General features: G+C 43.7%; 1 protein-coding gene across 2 annotated transcripts in view; it reads left to right on the forward strand.

Moving 5' to 3' along the window:
• Positions 1–7271: 7271 nt before the first annotated feature.
• TMEM178B (transmembrane protein 178B) overlaps positions 7272–24974 on the forward strand; it is a 347385-nt gene continuing 329682 nt past the window's right edge. For both annotated transcript variants that reach the window (XM_004430688.3, XM_087431804.1), the window contains exon 1: positions 7272–7948. In XM_004430688.3, the coding sequence (XP_004430745.1) occupies positions 7567–7948 (382 nt within the window). In that variant the 5' untranslated portion in view covers positions 7272–7566. The remainder of the gene's footprint in view (positions 7949–24974) is intronic.

A 24974-nucleotide genomic window follows, 5' to 3' on the forward strand; every position in this document is an offset into this window, starting at 1 on the left:
AATATAGTATTTTCTGCACTAACAATAACTTGTCATATGTGATTGTTGCAATGTTTGAATGTAACATGGAAAATTCCAAATATAAGTATTGCTTTAAGAATTTTATTGACGCTTCAACAGAAGAGTTACTGCCTCAGTAGAGTGAAGTTCCTCCAAATTGAAGGTAGTAAAAAGAAAATGTATCTAAAGACTATGATGAATCAAAAACAGTTGTCAAAACATTTGGCATTACCACAGTAGAATATAAAGTTATGTGAAAATCTTGATTATAACAATAGAATTAATGATTTTTCTGAAACAAGAGTCAAACAAAAGTCAGGAAAAATAAGTCTTATGAAATATGTATTGTAAGTTATGAATTATGAATGCCTTTATTTTATTACTTTCCTAAACATCACCAACCCATCAGTACATGAGCAATCATAATTAATTTGGTTGTCTTTCATATTTTGCCGTCTTTTATTCATACAAAAAACATAACTTTACACATATTTAAAAATTTTTTATCTTAAAGGTATTTGTAAGGTAGAAGCACAGAACAATTTTATGTAACAATTTGTCATTTGACTTACAACTTTTAAAAGTTGAGACATATGGTATGTGGGCCTCCGTTTGTATGCTTGCCCTGGGCTCTTTGTTAGGGGTAAGCCTGCCTTCAGCCTAGAGGTGGTAGTGGCTTTCTGCTATCAGCTTCCTGTTGCCTGCTTGGCTTCTCGGTTCTTCCACTATCCTTTCATTTTGCACAAATAAGCAGATACATGTATATTTTCTTATGTCCCCCCGCCCTTTTTTTTTTTGGTGAGGAAGATTCACCGTGAGTTAACGTCTGTTGCCAATCATCCTCTTTTTGCTTGAGGAAGATTAGCCCTGAGCTGACATCTGTGCCAATCTTCCTCTATTTCGTATGTGGGTCGCCACCACAGCATGGCTGACAAGTGGTGTGGGTCCACACCCAGGCCGCCCAAGCGGAGCACACCAAACTTAACCACTAGACCACGAAGGTGGCCCTTTATGTCCCCTTCTTTTTTATGAGAAATGTAGAGTTATGGGCTGAATAGCATCCCCCTAAAAGTTATGTTGAAGTTCTAATCCCCATGACCTCAGAATATGACCTTATTTAGAAATAGTCATTGTAGATGTAATTAGTTAAGATGAGGTCATGCTGGAGTAGGGTGGACTGCTAGTCCAATACGACTGGTGTCCTTATAAGAAGAGAGAAAAATGGATACAGAGAGAGGATGATGTGAGAGAAGATGGTCATGTGACGACAGAGGCAGAGATTGATACAGCCTGCAATTCCTCCTTAGCTCCTTATAGCTATGGAATGTTAAAGATTGCCAGCAGACACTGGAAACTACAAGAGGCAAGGAAGGATTCTCCCCTATAGGTTTCAGAGGGAGCATGGTCATGCCAACACCTTGATTTTGGACTTTTAGCCTCTAGAACCATGTGACAATAAATTTCTGATGTTTTAGGACAGCTAGTTTGTGGTACTTTGTCATAGAAGCCCTTTAGTTTAGTATCAAACTAAAGATACTCTTTGCCCTTTGCACAAGTGTTTCTACAGGCTAGATACCTAGAGGTCCATCTGCTGGGTCATAAGAAACATGTAATTTTCATCTTTCCGATACTCCAAAGTGCCCTCCAGAGTGGTGGTCTCAGTTTACGCTCCAACCGTCGGTGCTTAAGAGCATGTTCCCGTATTGCCTGGCCAACACTTGACATTAACAGACATGTAAATTTTTTCCCATCTGATGGGTAAAGAGCAGTATTTAAAAAAAATTATATTCCCTGATTACTAGTGAAGTTGAGTTTTTTTCACATGTTAATTTTCCATTTGAATTTCTTTTCAATAAATTTTCTTTTTATAATCTTTGCCTATTTTTTATGTTGTGTTATTCCTACTAGTTTGAAATATTTCTTTATGCAAGAGATGATCTTATTCATTTTTAAACCATTCCTAGTTGAGGAAGAGCTTTTACATATCAAGAATGTTTGTTGGGTTTAATTGATTGCCTTTTCAGCTTCTAGTAAGATGATCAAATGATATTTATTTGAACTATTGATATGAGGCACCTGTAATTGTAAGAACATTAAAAAGCAGAGCATTAAATATTTTATGGGCAAGAGGAATGATGCCAGTGTGGGGCTTTTCAAAACATGTTTAGAGGGCTGCCTGGTTAGAACAGAGGGTGTGTCTAAGGAAGCACAATGGTCAGCTTTAGGAAACAGGCTGAAACCTTTGTGGGGCCTTGTATGGGGGTAAAGAGGTTGAACTTTATTGTACAGGCAAGGTGAAACTACTGCAGAATTCCGAGTAAAGGATAACTGTAGAGTTTAAGAAGATTAATATGATTGGGTGGTGGAGGAAGAAGAAAATAAAATCAAGGAGAGGACTTAGATACCCAGGGGTGAGAGGAAAATAGCCTTTTTCTACAATGATCCTAATAAGGAAGAAACGAAGGAAAGTAGCTAAACAAACCAATATGACTCTCTGATGAGTTGAGATTTAGAGAGAAGGGTACCTATTCAAGCATAAATACTAGCATGTCACAGACTCGAGGGTCTGTGTCAAGAGGGCTAACGTGGAAGATAACTTTTGGGTTTCAAATAATGTCCAAACTGTGGAAAGTTAATTAGGAAAACAAGAGTAAGAATATATAGGGGGGCTTTTCTCTGGGCAAATGATGTAATATTGATAGATGGCAAAGAGAAAGCATACCTCATCAACTTTTATTTTGCTTCCAATTGACAACATCAAGGAGAGTGATTTTCAGACTGAAGGTGGGATCTAGTGTAGAACAAAGATGATGACTGAAGACGGTTCACAATGGGTGAAGAAATTGTAGGAAAGCATCTATCTGCTCTGGATGAACTGTACCCCAGGAAACTGGGAGAGCTTTTAACGATATCTCTGAATCTCTGTTGTTGACCTTAGAGAAAGCTTGGAGAATATGAACATTGCCTAAAAAAAGCTTGGAGAATATGAACGTTGCTTAAAACTTTGTGTATGAGCAAATGGAATTCCAAATTTCAAAAATGTAGATTTCACAAACTGCAAATCAATGATCTTAATGTCATTTTGGGGCAAGATCCTAGGATAGCATTTCAAAGGGATGACTTATAAGTTCCTAGAAGAGGAAGTGAGGATCATTAGAACTCTACATGGGTCATGTAAAAACATGACTGACCATGTTTTCTTCTTCATTGGTTGACATGACTGTTAGATCAAGGAACACTGTTGCATACAAGAAGCACTAACAATCATGAGGTATGAGAAATCCAAGAGAAGCAAGTGCAAGAAGGAAATGAACAAGGGATATTTAGCCTAGAGAGAAGAAGACTTAGGGAGAACATGATGGCTGATGTCAAGTATGAGAAGGACCATTATATGGAAGAGGAATCAGGTATCCATGGGCTGCTTGAAGGCATGGGTAGCATTACAGGGACCTAGGATAAGTCTCAGTATAAGGAAGAACTGTCTAACCACTTACACCACCTAATAGTGGAACGGGATGCTTGTGGAGAGAGTGATTTCCCCATGACTGCAACTGTGCAAGCAGAAGCTGGTCAATCACTTTTGGGGGACTGTTCTAGGAGAGATTCATGCATCATTGCGTGGTTGACTCTAAAGTCCCTTCTGATTTTGAGATTTTATGATCCTAGGACAGTGCAGCTGCAAATGGGAAGGAACAGGTTGGAAATACAGAGATAGTGCTGCTGTAGCTAACAAGGTGGAAGGAAATGGAAGAAGACAGAGGGAAGAAATGTAGATCACTCAATTAAGAAAAGAAAGTCATGTAGTCATATAGTCTAGAGGACGAATCCACCATCTTTTTAGCCCCAAAGACCAGGATCATCCCAAAATGGTATAGGGCTGTCCAAGAAAATTGCACTTCAAAGGAGACCTCAATCAACATCTTTCATAGGCTTTTTGGGATGTCAGCAAGGACAAATATTTCAAAATAGAATTTTAATGATGTTCAGAAAAGAGGAGGACAGTGTGCCATTTGGGTCCCTTCCCCCAGCAGGGCACTAATCACAGGACTACTGAGGAGGGCCATAGGAGGAGGGGCAAGGCACATCCTTGGAAGCAGGCCTAAGGCACAGGCCAGGAGAGAGAACAAGTTAAAAAGCAAGAACAGGAAAGGGGTAGAATAATGGAAGATGGAGGAAAGATAAGGACAAAATGAACAGGTACACAATGCCAATGGGCAACTGCCTGGACTTCCAGCCGTCTCAGGGGCACCTCTTTCAGCTGGTTCTCAGGGGAGAGGACATATGGGAATCAGGAGACTGAGGCTTTAATGCTGGCTGTGCCCCAACTTCCTGGGTGACCTTGTAGATGTCATTTCACCTTTCTGCCTCCTTCCTATTGTCAAAGGCAGGCATTCTGTTAGCCTAAATGTGCTCTGGACTTTCTGGAAGAAAATAGTTCCAGAAATTTAAGACATGTGCAAGTGTTTGCACTTGTTTCCGTACTTTCACGCTTGGGGGAGGGAGAACTGGTAAGAGGAGGGTAGAAAGAAAGGTGAGAAGACGTTGTGGCCAGAGTCGCTGGGCTCCGCCTCATCGTCCTAGGGAACCCACGGGACTAGGATCTGGCAAAGGCACATGCCTACGGCCCCTCGACCAGCCGGGCACCCAAGACCCGCGCGGACATCCTTAGGCTCTGCTGTCCCTTCAGCAAATCCCATTGCAGCATCCAGGGACGAAAAGCGAGGCACGCCCCTCCCCCACTAGATGGCACTGAAACGCCTCGTTCGCGGTTTTCAAAATGCAGGAAGGAGGAAAAAAGAATATGGTGGAGGTGCGCTCATTTTGGCTCACAGGCCCTGTTGTGCAGGGCAGGGTGCCGGACACTCTCTTTTTTCCCAGGGCATCTCTTTACCCGGCAGTGCGGCCCCTCGACTTTGAAGTGAGGGTGAAAAGGAGGGGTGAGCATTAGAGTGAGAACCCAGGGTCTCAATCTGGGAGGGAGGCTCCCAGTCTTTGCGGCGCTGTCTCACGTGAGCGGTGCGGGGGGAGGGGAGGCGGCTGGGCTCGCTTGGGGCCCACCCGCTCAAGGTCTGGGGTTCCGCACTACCTCCCAGAGCCCCGCAGAGCCTAAATCCAGCCGCCACTCAGATAAGGACAAATCCCGCGCCGAGGTTTCATTTACCGCACCCCCCGCCTTACTCAAAGGGCGATCCCCGGAACGTTTTCAAAGTATCTATTAAGCACCCCCACCCCCATTGAAATTCTCTTCCTCTTGTCTTGGAAGGGTCAGTCACGTTTCCTCTTTCTTTTCCTGCTGAGGAGGGAGGCGGCGGCCGGAGGAGGTGGGTGTGTGTCCGGGTGTCTGGCGCGGGCGTGGGCTGGACTGGGGCTGGCAGTGATAACCCCGGGGACGCGCTCAGCCCCGGGTGGAAACGCCTGTAGCTAGCAAGGTAACGCCTGTCGCTTTCTGGGGAAAACAAAGATCAAATACAATCCAAGACACCAGCGACCCAAACTGGGGACGCAAGGAACTTCCTCAACCCCTCTGAAGGCCGCCTTCGCAATAAGCAGTCTTTTCTTTAAAGAACTGTGGTCTATTAGAGGGAATTTGCCACTAGTGAAAAGAGATAGAAGATGGAGGCAACATTCCTAAATTTATAATAATGCATGTAAACATGCTACATACCACATATATGTATATGTGTATAAATATGGATGTGGTTGGGCACATACCTATCTAGACACCATTGACTTGCCTGGTCAAAGAATAAGGCTTAGACACTTCATGCCTGGGAAATGGTGCAGTTTATCTTTAAGGATGCTAGAAAAATAAGAGATGAGGCTCACGTTGCACGGATGACATCACTAGCTTTTGGCTGCGCGCTCCGTGTTCTCGTCTGTGGGTTTTAGCCAAGGCTGCAGCGCCCGGCGCCCGAGCGAGCGCGCGCGGCAGCGGCTTCCTCCAGCGCCCGCACCCGGGCGATGCGATTTCCCGAGCTCCCCGGGCTCAGCCTGGGTTCTCACTCTCCAGCACCGGCCGAGCCCGCGAGGTCCCGGAGCCGCCGCGGCTAGAGGAGGAGGCAGGAAGGGGAAGCCGAGCGACCCAGCCTCCCTCCCCCATCCTCGCCCCATTCACCTCGGCGACCACCGCGCGTCGGGAGCCTGATCGTGGGACGCTGAGGCCGGGACAGGAATCTCAGCACGCTGCCGAGTGAACCGGCATCTCAGCCCTTGGGTGGGCTGCGAAGAAAATGGTGCAATCTGAGAGCGGCTGACTCCAGTCGGGCAGAGCAGACGGTGTGCCAGAGTGCTGAAGCTCAGGTGGCGGGAGAAGGGGGCGGATTGTTTTGAAGGGCCGGAGCCGCTGTTTTCTTCGGTGCCTGCAGCATTTTCTTTGCACCTGGACAGCACGTTCCCGATGCTACCCGGGAGCCAGATGAAGTGAGGCGGAGGCGTCGCGGGAGAGGCGGGTCTGGAGGCGGCCAGGTGGACACTTCAGGAAGAAGACCGAGCTGGGGAGAGCGGCATGACGCCTCGGGGGCTGGCTGCCGAGCGGGCTGTGCGCCGCGATCGTGCGACCTGTCCATGGTGTTGAAGGCGCCGTGCGCCGAGCTCCGCGCGCCCCGCGCTGTGCGCCCTGCCGGGTGCGCCCTTCCCGGCGCAGCCCGCCCCTCGCGCCCGCCAGCTGCCGCCCAGTCGCCGCAAACCCCGGGCAAAGTCTCGTCCGGTAACGCCGTCCGGGTGACCGCGCCGTCGAACCGAGGGGCCGCCTGAATGGCGAGGCCAGAGGCAGACGACCCGGGAGCTCGCGGGGAAACGTCGGCTGAGATCGTGCGCCCACGGGGAGCCCGCCTCTGAGCTCAGCGCGCTGGCCAGACGGAACAAGGGACCTGCTGGTGACCAGAGGACGGAGATTTTTAAAAGACTCGATCCAGAAAGGAAGAACATTGCTTCGCTTGCAGAGCGGGGGGAGAGTCGCTGAGAGGGAGACCCAGGCGGGACTCAGGGCAGCCGGCCCTGGCACCTGGAGGTTTCCTTCGCTGGCCGGCCGCATCGCGGGTGTTTCAGTTCAACCTGTGGTCCAGCAGCTTCTCCTGATAGCCCCCACCCCCCACCCAAGAAAGCCCGAGGCGTGGGTGCCGTCGCCACCCCGCACAAAGAAAGCCCAGCAGCCCCACCGCAGCCAAGGGCACTTGGTGTTTAGTTTCCGGCCCGAGGGCAGCGGCGCCCGAAGCCGGGCTGCGTGCCGACGCGGCCGGTTCGGAGCAGTTGCTTCCTGCGGGGCAGGGAGGGGGCGGGAGGCGGCCGGGCTTGGCTCGCCGCCGCCTGAGGCTGCACCTGCCCCGGAGGATGCCCAGGACCCCGCCGGCGCCTCTCCGGATCAGAACTTTTTAGCTGCCTGCCCCCGTCCCTGCAGTCCCCGGGCCGCGCACCGGCAGACGGGGGCCGAGGGGGCGCCGCCGCGCGAGTGCCCCTCCTGTCCCCCCTCCCCCCTTGGCTCGGCCGCCCGCCGCTTTGTTCCGGGCGCGCGGAGGGAAGGCGAGGCTGCGGCGGATCATGCCCATGGTGTAGCCGCGAAGCGGAGGCATGGCTGCCGGAAGGTTACTGCTCTACACCGGCCTCTCGCTAGCGCTCTGCGCCCTCGGCATGCTGGCGGTGGCCATCTGCTCGGACCACTGGTACGAGACGGACGCCAGGAAGCACAGGGACAGGTGCAAGGCCTTCAACACCCGCCGGGTCGACCCTGGCTTCATTTACAACAACAACAACAACTTGCCGCTCCGGGCGAGCCGCTCGCGCCTGGACCGCTGGGAGGGCAAACTCCTCCGGGCCCGGAATCGCCGGCAGCTCTTCGCCATGAGCCCCGCTGACGAGTGCAGCCGGCAGTACAACTCCACCAACATGGGTCTCTGGAGGAAGTGCCACCGGCAGGGCTTCGACCCCGAGATCGCCGCCCTCATTCGGAAAGGTAAGCGCGAGGCGTGGCGCTGCGCAGAGCCCGGCGCCTCTAGGCCCGGCGGCCCTCTCCTCCCTCCGTTGGCCGGCCTATTAGGTCTCCTGGTTCTGGGGGGTCAGGTTATCCAGGCCCGGCTGAGCCTTGGAGTGGCCAGAACTTGCCTCCTATTAGCTGATAATGGAGGCTTACCTCTCTCTACCTGGCCTATGGTCTTGCGTTTGTCTGATGGGATTCTTGTCATGGTCCAGGGTTTTTATCCAGGATAATGCTTCATCCGTCTCTAAAAAGGAAGAGAATCTATAACATTGTGGTGTTAGCAGAGGGAACCCTTTAAGAGTGATGTGGGAGGGTAGACAGACTCCCAGTTTTAATGTGTTTTAGATGTTGAACTGATTTCATCAAGGGAAATTGAGGGAAACATCTCACAGAGAAGGCCTTGTTCATGCCGGAAACGTTTGCTAAGGGCTATACTATACCAGGCAGGTGCTGGCATTGGTCATATAAACATCAATAAATCACAGCCCTTGCCCTATTGATCAACAGGAGCAGCATACCACAATTCTTGATTTCTCCTTTTGGGAAAGTGGTTGACAAAAGTGACTTGTGTGCATCGAATATTATTAGCAAGGTCTAGTAAGCACAAAAAAAGTAATTCTTCAAGTAACGCTGAAGTGGGTGCTTCAGAGAAAAAAATACTATTTTCAGAAGATTTGTATAAAAAATACCCAAAGTATACCAAAACAGAAAACAAACTGCATTTGCTAATGATAAAAATTTGTTCAATACTTTAGTATGATCACATACATTTTTAAAAGTCTGCTCATCTGATGCAATTTTTAAAAAATTTTATTTATTTATTTTTCCCCCAAAGCCCCAGTAGATAGTTGTATGTCATAGTTGCACATCCTTCTAGTTGCTGTATGTGGGACACGGCCTCAGCATGGCTGGAGAAGCGGTACGGTGGGTGAGCACCGGGATCCGAACCGGGCGCCAGCAGCGGAGCGGGTGCGCTTAACCGCTAAGCCACAGGGCCGGCCCTGATGCAATTTGTTAATCTTGCATGATTTATACTTTGGGGACCATCCTGTTCCATTAACCCAGTAAAATATTGTTTGGATGTGTATTAATATTGCTCTGAAGAAGGGAATATGTTCTCTTCTACGGTAGCTGCATCCTGGAAGATGTGGTGCAATTTTATGAGTCTTGTTTCCACTCCACCCCCCCCCCCCACAACTTGTCATTCATTCTCTTCAACTATTAAATGGTGAGGCCAAGGTGAAAATGATGTTATTATCTGCGAAGTCTTTGAGACCAAGATATAAAACAGTTCTTAATGTCTCAATATTATAATGCAGGTTTGCTGCTGTTTAAAAATATTATTTATGAGAACTGATGTTCTTTGATTTATAAAAATATTGAAATTGATCAGAAAAAATTGTTAATTTGAAAAAAAGTCAATTGTTTAAGAATGACAAGTATTGGGTATGGTCTAGGTGGCCATTCAGATTTAGGTGAGGTAGCTCCAGAAAGAGAATCCATCTTAATGTTTGTTTTGTAGCTTCTGTAGAATGACTAGGGATTTTAGCTGATTTCGTTATGAGTGTGTTAATATTACATACATCACATCTGCTTCACAGTTAGGCTCTTTTTAGAGCACGATGACCCACTGGAGCTTTACAACTTTGTAAAGATGTATAGGATATTAGAGAATTCCAGAAGAGAGCAACTTGAGTTTGTATTTACAAGTAGGAAAATGAGGAAGCAGAATAGTTTTTGACAAAGGGTGACTTTATAACAGTTTTTAGATTCTCAGATTCATAAAGTGTTATTTTATCTGTCGTTTTCTGCTTCCATTGAAATTGGAATGGTAGGAAGTTAGTCAAAATTTGAGGAAGAATTCATGTTAATAATGACTGATAAACACTGAAAGATTTGACTTTCAGACTTGCTGAAAGACATTCTTGAATTTCCTTCCTTGAATGTCTCCTGGAACAAGACAGGTATCATTTCTCCCTCTCTGCTGTTAGTAGGTAATCTTAGGTCTTCAGGCAGAATCCTAAATGAACTCCATCCCCCCCGTGGATTGTTTGGGGTAAGTCGTTATGGAAGTATCTGCATCTGAATAAACATTTGTGACTCTACTGTCTAATACTAGACGTCCACGTGCGTGCATGCATGTGAAGGGTCATTTAGGATTGTCTGGTATTGGTTAACCACACTTAGAAAAGGGGAGATGGAATTCATGGCTTCTGGTGTCTCCATTGACAGCTTTGATTCCTTGTTGCTCTGCTTGGCAATCTGGCTAGAAAGGTTGACTTGGTCTGTGCACCAGAGGGTTGGTTACCATAGTGACATGTTCTTCCGGTGAAGCTGGAAACACAGTGACAGGGAAAGGGATAGGGGAAGAATGTACAACATTTTGACTTTGTATCGACTAATTTTTAATTGCAGCAACAGAAAATGGACACGGCACAGCAGGGGGATTGAATACACTGATACCTAGAGTTGGCAGGGCATTGTATTTCACTTGAACTAATGGAAATGCTGTTCCCCATCACCCAAAATACAGCAATCACTGTCAGCTGCAAGCACCCGCTTACCACAGCCGTTTCTGTCCATTTGACATTCTTGTTAGGTATTATTGAGACAGATGGCATGCCAGCCTTAACAAATCTTGAGCGACTTAAGGTCACTATCTTCATTTTTAACCTCAAAACATAATCTTTGAAAGCCATATCTTCCTTTTCTAAGCTTCTAGACACATTTTGAAAATAAGTGCATCTTATGCTAGTAGAATTCACAAGCAGTTCCAATAACATATAGAACGTAATTTCTAGACTTAATCAATGTTCTTCCTAGATGGGCAGATTTTAGAAGGAAGTTAAAAAAAGAAATTGATATCCATATATTTAAATTTAGGGCATCTTAGGGAAAGATATTTATCTCACAGTATTCATTAGCCATCTCAAAAGATCTCTGAGGCCTTTGTCTGTTTTTGAAACATCTTAGATTAAAATTCTGGGAGATATGTGTTGGGCAAAGGGAAGGGAAACCAGAGAAAAGACTGTTTAAAATCTGTCAATATTATGGGAAAATTAGAGATTTATCTAAATGATCATAGAGCTCCAAAGAACTCAATCATTTGTTAAATCAATGTTCATTACGTTAGAAAGTGCTGTTTGTGCATTTTAAAATATAACAAACTGCTTAATTAATAAGAAAAAAAAGTCAAATCTATATTTGATTTGAAGATAAAGTCCTTTGGATTTATGTCCTTTCTGAAATCCATTTCTTCAATGCCCTGCTGCCATGACTGTACCCACAAATATGCATTTCTGGTCACTGTGTATTCGTTTGTCTTCTTAAACTGTAAGTTCCTGTAGGAAAGAAAATCATTTGTAAAATACATCCACCAGATGCTTGGTATTTGGGAAGTATCTCCTACAAATTAGGTTCCAGAAATGTATCCATCAAGAGCTTATTCTAATTGTAGGAACACTTGTGTGGGAATCCAAATAAATGATTAGTCCGAAAACTGTGGTAAAAAAGGATGAACCAGTGTGGCTCTCAGGGCAGGTTAATATTGCAACAGATGCTACGTAATTAAACAAGGAAGATTTCTTGAGCAAAAGCTTTACTAAGGAATAAGGGAAACAATGCTTTTTCTGGATATGTCACTGAACAGACACATATCACCCCCCATCATTATACTTCACATTACATAAGATTTTAATTATTTACTTCTTGGAGGTAGGATTGGGTAGAAGGTGTAGCAAGGATTGATTACCCTTGAATTCCCATATGACTGTGTCCATAATCAGGTCCTCTGGTCTTCTTGCTTTTCAATCTCGTCCATGTCTCCCTAGTAAGTCACTGGAAGCACTGGGGACAGATCAATGACAGGATCAGTTTCTGAAATCCAAGAGACTTCCAGACCTTTAGGAGGAGCAGCTACAGGTAGGATTTTGTCCCAGGGAACATTTATATCCTTTGGTTTGTACTGAAATGTTATTTTGATATGGCTTGAAATAAGTAGACCTTCAACTGAAACTCTAAGAACTTTTTTATTATTTAAAAATGGGCCTTATAATAGAATTTGATGTATATAGGTTCCATAATCGTGGAGTGGTTGTCAGTGTTCTGAAGCTTATTTTAATAAAACGTTGCACATAATCACAGGTTAATAATGTACTCGGCAAGTATTTATTACACATGTGTTATGTGATGGGCACACATCACTAGAATGAAGGGATGAGTAAGACCGGGTCCTTAAAATTCCCGTACTCTGTTAGTGTCACAGAGAATAAAAGACAATTATGGGCTCATGAGAGCAACAGAAACAGATGCAGAGAAACCCAGAGGAGGCAATGATGGATTGTGTTGGCAGTGGGGTGAGGTGAGGTGGGAGGGGGTTAGGGAAAGTTGCCCTGAGGAAATGAAATCTGAACAAGATTTTCATGCAGTTTGCAGGTGGCTGGGGACGAAGGGCATTCCAGCGAAGAGGCCAGCATATGCACAGCCGTGGAGGTGTGCAATAGCAGTGTGGCCTGGTGAGGGTTGATTTCTGGGGTGAGGGAGAGGAGCAGAACAGGAGCTGGAGAGCACGCGGGGGCCCAGTCAAGGAGCTTGTGTACTCAAATCCCAGGTAGCTATGCTGCGCGATAGGGTAGCCACTAGCCACAGTACAGCTATTTAAATTTGAAATAACCAGAATTAAATAAACAAGATTTATTTCCTTAGTTTCATTGGCCACATTACAAATGCTCAATAGCCATATGTGGCTAGTGACTATCATATTGGACAGTACAGATTAGAGAACATTCCTATCATCACAGAAAGTTCTATTGGACTGTGCTACATGGAACCTATAGCCTCTAAAAAGAACCAGCACATACTTTGTTTCAGATGAGGATAATTAAACATGATAACTTGGGCTTAAATTTAAGCATATTATTCTATAGTTGAAGAAACTTTGCTACTTGAATGTTTTGGAAAGAAGGTTTTTAGTTCATGGTCAATTATGATAAATCTATAAATTTTCCGTCTTTGATTCACAGAATTCTCACATGCTTCTCTCTTCTCTCCTTTCCCTCTCCTCATTCCATTAAAAATAACTTGCAAATTTGACTGGGTGGGAAAGATTAATAATAATTGCCAAATTTAATGCCAGGTACGCTTCAAAGAGTTTTACGTATATTAGCTAACTTATTCTTCATAATAATGCTCTGAGGTGGGTATTATTATTATTTTTTAATCCTTATTCTACCATTGAGGAAACTGAGGTACATAAAGTCAGTTAACTTGCCGAGTCTCATGATAAGGAAATAAAAGTGTCAGGATTTGAATTCTGGCTCCAGGTTTGGGGACTCACTCACTGCACTCTCCTGTCACCACAGAGTCTGCTGGGGCCGGGGCGGGGTAGAGAAGAGCCTGGTATGTTGATTCTCCAGATTGAGAAAGAAATAGGAAGTAATTTTAGAATCTCGCCAAGGTGAGACCTGCTCGAGGACTTCAGCTCGGCCCGGAGGAGGAAGATCATTCGAAGGCGATTCACACACCTTGCTTTGAGACCCGCTGACAGAAGCTCATACACATTTTGTCATATGATTTTTGAGTAATTATTTTGTTCACCGTGGTGAGTGCTGAGCTTATAGACATGAAGGACACACTCATTCGTTCCACAAATATTTGTTGAGGGCCTAGGGGCTGGCCATCATGGAGAAGCTTACATTCCGGGGGGTAGAGACAGACAATAAATAAGTACATACATATGGAATAAAAATAGTATCCAATGAACTAATCAATATGTAATACAATGAGAGGCAGTGAATGCCATGAAGTGTCTTTGCCTTTAGGAAACACAAAGGGGAAGATGGGCAAGTAAGCCCCAAATTAAATAGTTCTGTTAGTTTTGGTTTTATAATATAGGGAAGCTTTACCTGCTCACAGGGAACACATACAAACACCTGTGGTTTTTGTATATGGCATGGGTGCCCGTGTATACACGTTATATGGATGCCCATATGTACAGGGAAACGCACTCTTAGTCACCCCCCTCCTCCCCAGTCGTGCTGAAATACAACTAACCAGTGAGAGCTGACATTTAGGGAAGGAGCCCTGTGAGTCTGTATCTGTGGGCAAATGCATGGGTGAGAAGAGGGGGGCGCGTAAAGAGATGTGTTTTGAGTGCCCTGCTGTGTGCCGAGCCTTCTGTTAGGTGTGGGTGAGAACAAAGAGGCACGAGGTGGTTCTTGTCGTGAGGGAGCTTACGTGGTAGCTCAGGGTTTCCCAAATTTATTGTCACATGTGGTTGGATCAGGCTCCTCCTTAGGAAATTATGTCTCTATCAACCGGATCAGGAATCAGCTGGTCAGGAAACTCAGGGGTGAGTTGTTTTAATTGAGTCAACAAAGTCAAGAGCCTTATTTCTGTTCCAGAAGGTCAGTTTATTTATTCCTTTACTGTAGGGTCGGTAAGGATCAATTAGAGGATCGATTCTGTATATTCCACTTGGGATTGTCAGTTAAGAATATTTTCTCCCTCTCTGCTGTTAGTAGGTAATCTTAGGTCTTCAGGCAGAATCCTAAATGACCCTTCACATGCATGCACGCACGTGGACGTCTAGTATTAGACAGTAGAGTCACAAATGTTTATTCAGATGCAGATACTTCCATAACGACTTACCCCAAACAATCCACGGGGGGGATGGAGTTCGTGACTTGAAGGATGAGTAGACAGGAAATTTATTCTAACGTCTTGATAGGATGTCTGCTGTTTTTGAGAGAATGCCCACATTTTTTAAAAGGACTTTGTTTTATCATGTGTAAAATAGTGGATTTGGATTATATAAACTTCAAACTCTTCCATGCTCTAACATTTGATGAGAAAGTTAAACTTAGGTGATAGAGAGTAAATAATAGGTAAATGGTTGAGAGAATGTGAAAAGAGAGGGAAGGGGGAGCAGGGGAAGGAAGGAGAGGGAAAGAGAGCAAACTGCGCGACAGAGAAAGAGAGACGTTTCTAAAGGGATCATCTGCCGGCGCCAGTTTGTAAAAGGAAGAGGTGGGAAACAGAGCAGCTAATTTCACACCAATCTACAATTGTGTAATAAAAATTCACCTTTTCTCTTTCCAGTAATTTGAAATGCCATGTTGCAGACTGGGGTTAAAAATTTAAAAACTTAATGGAGAAAGGTGGTGATGGTTGCACAACAATGTTGATGTACTTAATGCCACGGAACTGTACACTCGAAAATGGTTAAAATGCTAAATTTTATGTTATGTATGTTTTACCTCAATTAAAATTAATTAATTAATTAAAAGAAATTTAAAAACGTAATAGAGAAAGGAACTAGATTACTGGTCAGTGTGTAGAATACTTCATAGCTGAGGATCTTCCTTCATTCAACACACTTATTGAGCAGCTACTATGAGCCAGGCCCAGGTATGCTTGGAATACAGAAGTTAATGAAACAGACAAAATTCCTGTCCTCATAGGGCTTACATTTAAACATTTTTGAACATTATATCTTTTTTTTTCTAAACAAAACTTTTAAAGAGCACCAATATATAAAACAAGTAAAAGTAATGAATATATTCCTTGGGTCATTTGAAAATCATTGTATGGTGAAGAACGCTTCGCTGTGTTTATTGTACAAATGTCTTTTGAGCACCAAGTATGTCAGGGACATTACTTGGGATGGGGGATCCTGAGGGAAATCCGTAGTTTCCGTCCTCAAGGAGCAAAAAAAGGAAGAAGTAAACAAGAAGACTAACAAATGCAAGCCCCAAGCTTGGTTCTACAAGAGATTTATGTGCTGGGGGCCTGGGTGATTCTTGCATTTTGGAGCAGCCAGGGGCAGCTTTGCAGAAAAGGGGGTGTTCTTAGAGAGGTGGTCTGTGGATTGATAAGGTGAAGTCTTACCTCATTTAAAAATTACTGATTAATTTTGACGAGGTAATTCTTGTCTGTTCTGCCTTCTACCCACTGTTGTCTCCCAGACTCCCAGTCCCTCTCCCAAGAGCCAGCCATTGCTCCCAAATTTTTACAAATCATTTCAGAGATATTCTATTTAGCAATATTTCAACATCATAGCAAGTATAACTATAAGTCAGGCAATGAACAGATGATTCCAGGACAAAAAAGGTTAATTTTATTGTAAATTTGTATACACAGAGATGATGTTGAAAGGCCCATTCCAGGAGTCACTAGGAATCTTCTACAGGTGATGTTTATTCTGAGTGGAAGCTGCTATTGGTGTTCAAAGAGGTTTGATCAATGTGCTGCTTTTATGGGAGACTGCAGTATCTGAATTATTTCAATTGATTTTTTTCTTGGCGTCAAAGTATTTTGCCAAGAAAAGGCAATTTACTTTATATTAGGTCATCTTCATAAATTTATCTCATTTCCTGCTTTTTAAAATGCCCTGCTGTTCTCTATTCTGAACCTCACCCTGTTGGACGCTTGATTTGCTCTAGAGCATCGCTCATTCCAGTTTTGCCCTGAATTTCTCTTCATCTTTATAAGGTATTCTGTTTAGGCAAATATAGCTCCGATTCCCCAAAGCCCTGGAGTGTTTCGCAGACTTGGATGGGATAGGGTTGTTTTTACCTTACAGAAGTTCTGCGCTCACTTGCTGCTGTATGTCAACTGACACAACGCTGGAGGACAGCTGCATACTAACTCATGAGGCTGAAGACACACGTACCTTGCAGCCTGGCACTTCTTCTCCTGGCTATCTACTCATGAGTACATGAAACACATCCAAGAATGACCAGGGCACCACTGTTTGTAATAGCAAAATAAATAAATAAACAAGAAGGAAAATCTTACGTGTCCATTAACAGGAAAATGCAAAATGAGGTATATATTTAAAATAAATATACTAGATCTACTTGTTTCCAAGTGGACAAACATAAAATTTGAGTGAAAAAAGGAGGGTGTGCAGAATGAAATGTAGAGTATGATGCCATTTATAGGAAGCTCAAAAATAGATCAAATAACATTCGATATTATTTACAGAAACATTTCATTGTATTTATAAAAATAGGCATGGGACTGATAAACACAAAATGAAGGATGGTTTCCCTTATTCAAGACAGGGAAAGAAATGGAATTGGGAAGGTGCTTTAAAAGCCTCTGTGATACTTTATTTCTTGAAAATCAAACATGATCTGAAGCAAATTGGACACACACATGCATGCACGCTCAAGCTATTTGGAAAGTTGTTACAATTCAGACAAAAAAGTTAAAATTTTATTCAGACTGTACTGTTCAGTCTACAGGAGGCAGGTTCTTTAAGGAAAATTCTTGGAAAACTTTGTCTTTGAGTCAACCTATGACTGACTTTTCAAATAGTAGCAAGAGGCATTTTGGGAAGAGGAAAATCAGGGAACTCTTAGCCAACAGTTTTCGCTGAAAGTAGCTCATGGGGAAGGGTTTAGAAAGAATAAAATTATATTTTATTTCCTTCTGATGTGATGTAAGAAGAGGAAGTCAGGGCTTTAAAATGATTTATTTCTGAGAGAGAGACTAAGGTACAAGTCACTCCCCCGTTTATAAATTTCCTGATGCTTGTGGAGAAATCCCAAGAGTTCCAAGGAGCAGAAAGTTAAACTGATGCCATTCCTTCAATGAACTTAATCAGACATCGAACTTGAAATAGGTAAGGCGCAGAGACAGAGGGAGTGTGCGACAACCGGAGACTGAGCGCAAACGTCTGGGAAGGCGTTTCAACCCCAAGGGAAGAATTCAGTGTCAACTAGGAAAGGAAAAGCTAAGAATTAATAAGAAGAAATCAGAATGGTACTTTACTTCTTCAGCAGTCTTCATAACACTTTTGAAACTGAATGGAGAATGTTAGTCCGTAAAACTTTAAGTAGTTTTATTATAGATGAATAAGGTATAGATTCTTTATTCTTAGAATGATGAGGATGACTTCAGCCAAGAGCCCCCCTGTTATGATAATCATATGTTCCACTGTATTTATTCAAACTATAGCTAGAACAGAAAAGTCCCATTGGAATTATTACAAGGGTTCCATTTTCACTGGATAATGCTTTAAAAAACCAAGGCTGGGCCTGAAGTTGCTAGGGATCATGAAAATCCTAAAGGATTTCAGGGATGTTGAAGCAGAATAACTTCCATGCTCATGTTTCAGTAACCAGAGCGCTGAAGAGATGCCCAGATACAGGTCCTGCATAGAAAGGTCCTGGGTGGATGAGCTACTTTATTCATTACGCTCTGCAAGGAGGAGGACACATGTTGTACTTCTGCACTTTCTTAGGTGAATGACCTTCCACTTTGGGAAAGGCTGGCCTCTGTCTCTCCAGCCTCTCTCTCTCCCTCCCTCCTCCTTGAATGTGTTCACACAAAGAAAACAGAAGGTAATAGTGCTTGGCTCTTTTCAGGTGCGGCCTTCTTGCCTGGCTTTCTTCTCTCCCTTACCTTCACCATCAGTGCACTTACAGGCCCCTGCCTCCAGGTTTCTTCCTCCAACCCCATCCTGGGACTGCTCCTCTTTGAAAACTCTCCTGGCTTTCGAGGCATCCTGGATCTGCTTCTATCTCGGTTCTTGTTCCCTCTCCTTTGCTGGCTCTTCTTTCTCAGCCTGTGTGGGTGTTCTCCAGGATTCCACTTCTTTTTCTCACGTTCACACTTTCTTTGAGCAATCTCATTCACATCTGTGGCCATTTCCACCCCTTGGTGCTCACGACTTGTTGCACTGGGAATCTTGCTCAGACTTTCCATCCAGTCTCGCCTATTGGATGTCTCTACTTGGATGTTCCATGTGTCCCTAAGAATCTATTTTCTCCTCCTCACCCCCAGCCCGAGTCATTTCTCCTTTGTTTTCCTCCATCTTGGGGAGTGACATTACTGCCTCTCTACTTGCCCAAACCAGAAACTTGCGAGTCATCCTTAACGTTCTCTTCTCTCCTGCCCTACTCATGGAAGCAGGGAACAAGTCACTTCTACTCTGACACTTCGATGCTCATCTCCCCATCCTAGTCCCCATGCTGCCAGTAGGTCCTCATCACCTGCACTCTTGCTGGCATTCTCCATTTAATTTCCCTGTTCTCTCATCTCATCTCTTGCCAGTGCTTTCTATTCAGAGTGATTTTTCTTAAATGTAAATCTAATCATGTTATCACTTTGCTCAAAGTCCTTCAGTGGTTCCCCACAGCCTATCAGTCAGGATAAGGTCCCAGTCTTCACCTTGGCACATAAAGCCCCACAGGTTGGATGACATCTGTCCATCTCATCCTTTTCCATACTTTTCTTCATTCTTTTCTCCATCAGCACACTCTCCTCCAGCCCTGGTGAAGGACTGCTGGGTCCCCAAACCGGTTAAGCTGTTTTATGCCTTGGGAGCCTTTGCTCGTCATGCAGCTTCTTCCTTTGCCTGGAAGTCCTTGTCCCTCCTCGCCCCCACCCCTGAATCTGCTTGGCCAACACCTGCTTCTCCCTTAGGAATCAGCTTCCGGCCCCTCCTCCTAGTCTTGCTTGGTGGTCTCTCACCCCCTCCCCCAGGCAGAATTGCCTTCTACCCCCTTAGCCCTCTGTCACATACCACAGTCCTCCTTTCCCAGCACAAGTGACATTTTATTTCCCCATATATTTCCCTCCTTTCTGAGACTATTTTTGAACTATTTCTTTTTATTTTATTTTATTTTATTTATTTATTTATTTTTCCCCCAAAGCCCCAGTAGATAGTTGTATGTCACAGTTGCACATCCTTCTAGTTGCTGTATGTGGGATGCGGCCTCAGCATGGCCGGAGAAGCAGTGCGTCAGTGCGTGCCTGGGATCCGAACCCGGGCTGCCAGCAGCGGAGCGTGCGCACTTAACCACTAAGCCACGGGGCCGGCCCGAACTATTTCTTATTCATCTTTTTACCTGCAGTTTTTCTGCACCATGCATGGGCCATAATAGGTATTTAATACATATTTGTTGAATGAATGAAGGTTTATCTCATTAATGCAGTCAATCTGGAAATCTTATTTTAAAAAGAGCCATAATTTCACTGGACTAGGGAGACTCACTATTAAAAGGAAGCCTGCTGTGAGTTGTTCTGTAAAGCATATGATAAACTTCAATTTATTTCTTTTGTTACAATTTGTATTTTCTTAAAGCACCCATATTTCTGATTCACAAGAGGAGAATTTCAAGTGGGTGTATTCCATTTTTCCTGGATTAGACCTCTTCATTATGATCTTGCCCACTTTCTCTCCTTTTTATGCCTTTCCTAGGCTGGTCCTCCCACCCATAGCATATTGGATAAAGAGAAGACTACCTCCATTTCTTATTCCTATCATGGATATAAGAATTTCCAAATTTACCTCTGGGTCTGCCATATCTGACCATTTCCTCAGGATCTGTTTCCAAGTTTCTCAATATTTATCATGAAGAATGTCTTCAGGCTATCTCAATGAAACCTCCTTCTCAGCTGTTTATTCAGGGCAACTTCTACAGATCTCCTCTGATAGTGATTTTCGTCAGATAATGACCAGGAAACACAGACTGTGCCTTCTGTAACTGCCTCCTCTCTGGTTCATACCTTTGTTCACTTTTCATAACTTTCAACAGAAGTGGGTCAATGATACTGGGAAAACATGGTGAGGATCTGTCTCCAATTCTTTGGAACATCTGGCTCCATTGTGGTTGGTGAACAAAATTGCTCACAGGAAGCATCCATCCCCTACAGAGGGATTTGGGGATAGAAAGACATCATGGCCAACCAACACATCTTTGCTTGTGAAGACCATTAAGCCCCAGTTCGCAATGGATGAGAGAGATAGTCACTCCTCAAGGTCTCACAGAGAAGTGGGTTCTCTTCCAAAATGACAGTGAGTGTTGTTCAGGCTGGGTCATCTCATGGTGAAGGTATTAAGGACTTCTTTAGCCGTATGATCTGCTAAGGGCAGAGCCCAATGCTATATCATTTGGATAAATAGCGTAATTCTTTTGCTTTCAACAGATAAATATAAATGCAGCTGCATTTATTGGCTCTCTAAACTAGGTTGAATAAATGATTCATATCAAGGAAACATTTTCTGTGACCACTATAACTCCTGGATTTATTTTAGTTAAGTATATGCTGGGTTTAAGGTAGAAAACTGATCTCCAGCACCTTCTGCCCAAGTCGTATAAAGTGCTACAGATCAAAATTAAGATGGTAGTAACCACTGGGTAGGAATCCCAGCTAAACTTGTGTTTTGAAGAGCTGGATTAATTGTAAAAAATAATCATAAAAAGTATTGATGTGCTCTACAGTAATATGAGTCTTATAAAATGGTGGGTAACCCTTACCCTAGCAAACAGTCTCTTGTTATACATGTTTATTTTAAGACCTATAGGAACTCAGAGGTTTATTTCAAACTAGAAGGTGGCATTTCATCTCTCTGTGTCAGCAGAGTTGTTAACATTTCAAAGAAGGACTTTTATGCTCCTATGCCAGCAGCATGCCTGGATCAGCTTGTATTACACATATCCGTAGTGGTGCGGTAGCTGGCTGGGCGCTTGTAGATCAATAAGCTGCTAAAAAGGGAGATGCATCAGAGACCATAATGGCTTCTCCACGGAAGATAGATCGTCTCCAGGTAGTGAGGTGCATTTAGGAACAACAATGATGATATCCCTGTATTGAGATGCTTATTATTTAGAAGAAAGAAATGGACTCTCTCAAGGTGATGAGTCCTATAATAAAGACTTTAACATGCTGAGCGTATATTCCAGGAGGTCTTGTGACCACTGTTATAGCTGAATTCAAAACAAATTCAGTTTGTTTCATGGAAGAATTCCCAGATGGAGAAATACAGAATTAATTCTGCTGGCCTCAAACACTACTTGATTGTAGTTATTCTTGGTTGTCTTTTTAATTAACAAAAATTCTTCTTGTAGTCTGAACACTGATTTTTAAGAGACTGGGGTAGGCTTGGATACAGCATCAGAGAAGAGCCGGGAAAGGTAGAGGCCCTAAACACAAAGATCTCTGGGTGGGCTTGGAGGGTGGTGGAAACTTACAGAAGACAGCACAAAGCTCCTTGGCTAAGGTTCTTGACTTGACAGCTGTGGACACATAAAGTCGAGGTTATACCTGAGCTGAGAGTACTTAGGTGCAGGTGAGTTCCTAGGATATGGTATCAGAGAAGAGGATGACTTTTTCCAGTGAGGTAACAATTTCTACTCTGTGCTTTTCCTTTATGATTCATGAGTAAATTAAGCAGATGACATATTCATTTATTCAACAAATATTTGGTGAATACTTACATGTCAGGATTTGTACGAAGGGCTTATGGTACTGTAGGGCGCCAAATAGGCAAAACTCCCTGCCCACATGGAACTTAGATTCCAGGGAGACAATAAAAAGCTAAATAATAAGTAAAATATGTAATATGTTAGACAGTGATTAGTGCTAAGGAGGAAAAAACAGAGCATAGAATGGAAGAGGAAGTGTGAGGAGGCAGGGTTGAAATTGTAGATGGAGTGGTCAGGGAGGACCTCACTAAGAAGGTGACTTTGGAGTAAAGATCTGATGTTGGACATGAGGGAACTAGCTATGGGGATATCTGAGGGACGAGGATTTCAGACAGAGGGAGTCATAAGGGCAGTGGCCCTGATGTAGGAGAATGGCTAGCATGTTGGAGAAATAACCAGGATGGCAGAATGGCTGGGGGTGGAGGAGAGCAAATGAGGGGGCTTGTAGTAGGATATGATGTCAGAGAAGTAAAGAGGCACCTCACATAGGGTTTGCAGGTCATAGGAAGGAGTGAGATGGAAAGCCATTGTAGGGTTCTGAGAAGAGGAGAGATGATTAGATTTATGGTTTAAAAGAATTACTTGGGTTGCTGAGTTAATAATAGATTACAGTGGGGCACAAATAGAAGCAGGGAGACCAGCCAGCATAAATGGTGGCTGGAACTAGAGTGATGGGAGAGGAGATTGAGTTCTGGATATATTTTGAGTGGATAACTATCAGGATTGGCTGATGGATCAGATGCAGAGTGGGTGAGAAAAAGAGAAGTTAAAGATGGCAGCAAGGTTTTTAGTCTGAGGAGCTGGCAGAGTGGAGTTGCCATTATATATAATGGATAGGACTGCAGGAGGATCTTGATTTGGGGATCCACTATTTTGGACATGATAACTTTTGAGATGCCTTTTAAATGCTCAAGTGGAGGTGTCAATATGTTTATGCATTGCGTAATGATGGGGATATGTTCTGAGAAATGCGTCATTAGACGATTTTGTCATTGTGTGAACATCATAGATTGTACTGGAGGTGAACAAAATTTGCCACCTCAAAATGTGTCTCTTTAACATAAGCAATATTTTAGGCTGATTATTTTTAAGAAATAAAAGATCCAGAAAGTTTTTCTTGTTACCTCCCCCTTAACTGCCTAAAAGAATTCAGATAAAAAAATCTGTCTCAAGAAGTGAGCTCTCACCTTAGCATATCATGAACTAGGTGATAGATAGGGAGGAACCTAGAAAAGCCTGTTTGTTGGGCTCCCTGTCTGTGTTGTTCTGTTTCTGTGTGGCCAAACACTTATTTTCCCAAGGTTTGCTTCTTTTCACCTACTTGTGAATTGCCTTCCTTCCCTTTGAAGTCTCTGACTCTCCCCACTGCAACATCTTTTGTCTTTAGCTGAGGATGGTAATTAAGGTGGCAGCTTCGGCCATTTTGGCAAGTTACTTGGTTTTCCTAGGTTTCTCCTGTGTAAACATCATATTAAATTTTTGTTTGTTTTTCTCTTATTAATCTGTCTCATGTCAATTTAATTCTTAGACCAGCCAGAAGAACCTAGAAGGGTAGAGGAAAATTTCTTCCTCCTCTACAGTACTTATACAAACCTAGATGGTATAGCCTCCTACACACCTAAGCCATATGGTACTAATCTTATGGGACCACCATCATATATGTGGTCTGTCATTGACCGAAACATCATTAGGTGGCACGTGACTGTAGTTAGTTGGATATAGTGGCCTGGGTTCAGGGGAAAAGTCTCACATGGATGTAAATTTAGGAGTCATCAGCTTGTGGTATGTAAAGTCATGAGACTGAATGAGATCACCTAGAGAGTGAGTGTAAGTAGAGAAGAGAAGAGGTCCAAGGATTAAGTCCTGGGCACACTGACTTTATAGAGCTCAGGGAGATGAGGAGGAATCAGCAAAAGAGACTGAGGAGGAGCAGCTAGTGTAGTAAGAGAAAAATGAGGCAAGTTTGGTGTCCTGGAAGCCAAGTAAAGAAAGTGTTTTAAGGAGCAGGGAGTGATCAGTGGTGTGCAAGGCTGCCAGTGGGTCAAGTAAGATGAGGCTGAGACTTGAACTGTGGATTTCACAATGTGGGCATCATTGATTTCAGTGGTGGGCTCAACAGTGAATGGGAGGAGGAATTGGAGACAATGAGTGTAGACAACTTTTTAAAGGATGTTTGGTGTAAAAGTAAGGAGAGAAATGGTAGCTGGACTGAAAAAGTTAGATTGAGAGAGACTTAAAACTTTTTTTTTGTTAGAGAAATAGTAGCATAATTGTAGCCTGATGGGAATGATCCAGTAGAGGGGGGAAAACAGACGGTGCAGAAAAAAGAGAGAGAGGGAAGAATTGCTGGAGCAGTTGCTGGAGAGGGTTGAAGCAGAAAGGAAGATAGAGAAAAGGATGGAGGGAATAGGAAGCGGCTCAGGAAGAAACATCTATTTTAGGTGAGCGAGGTAGTAAAAATCCAAGACTCTCTTTCTTGATGCAAGCATCTTGCTCACACTGCAAGCTTGTGGGATAATTTGAGCCAAGAGCTTTAAGCTTCTTGGAAGAGAGATTCTACAGCATGTCAGCATCTTATTGTCATTGAGCATTTAATGGGAGTTTCTCTGAAGAAAGCAGGGTTGGAGAGTGAACTACATTCTGGTTATGCATATTGGCTTCACTTTCTGCTTTACAAAAAGGAAATGGTAGCCTAGCTGTTGTATACACCAGGCGGCTGGTGATTGGTTGACATTCTGAGACATTTTGCCCTCAGGTGTTAGTTGGAATGTGATGTGTTGTGT

This window comes from Ceratotherium simum, chromosome 1 (assembly GCF_057802395.1).
Source record: "Ceratotherium simum simum isolate JZ-2026a chromosome 1, ASM5780239v1, whole genome shotgun sequence".
NCBI lineage: Eukaryota > Metazoa > Chordata > Mammalia > Perissodactyla > Rhinocerotidae > Ceratotherium > Ceratotherium simum.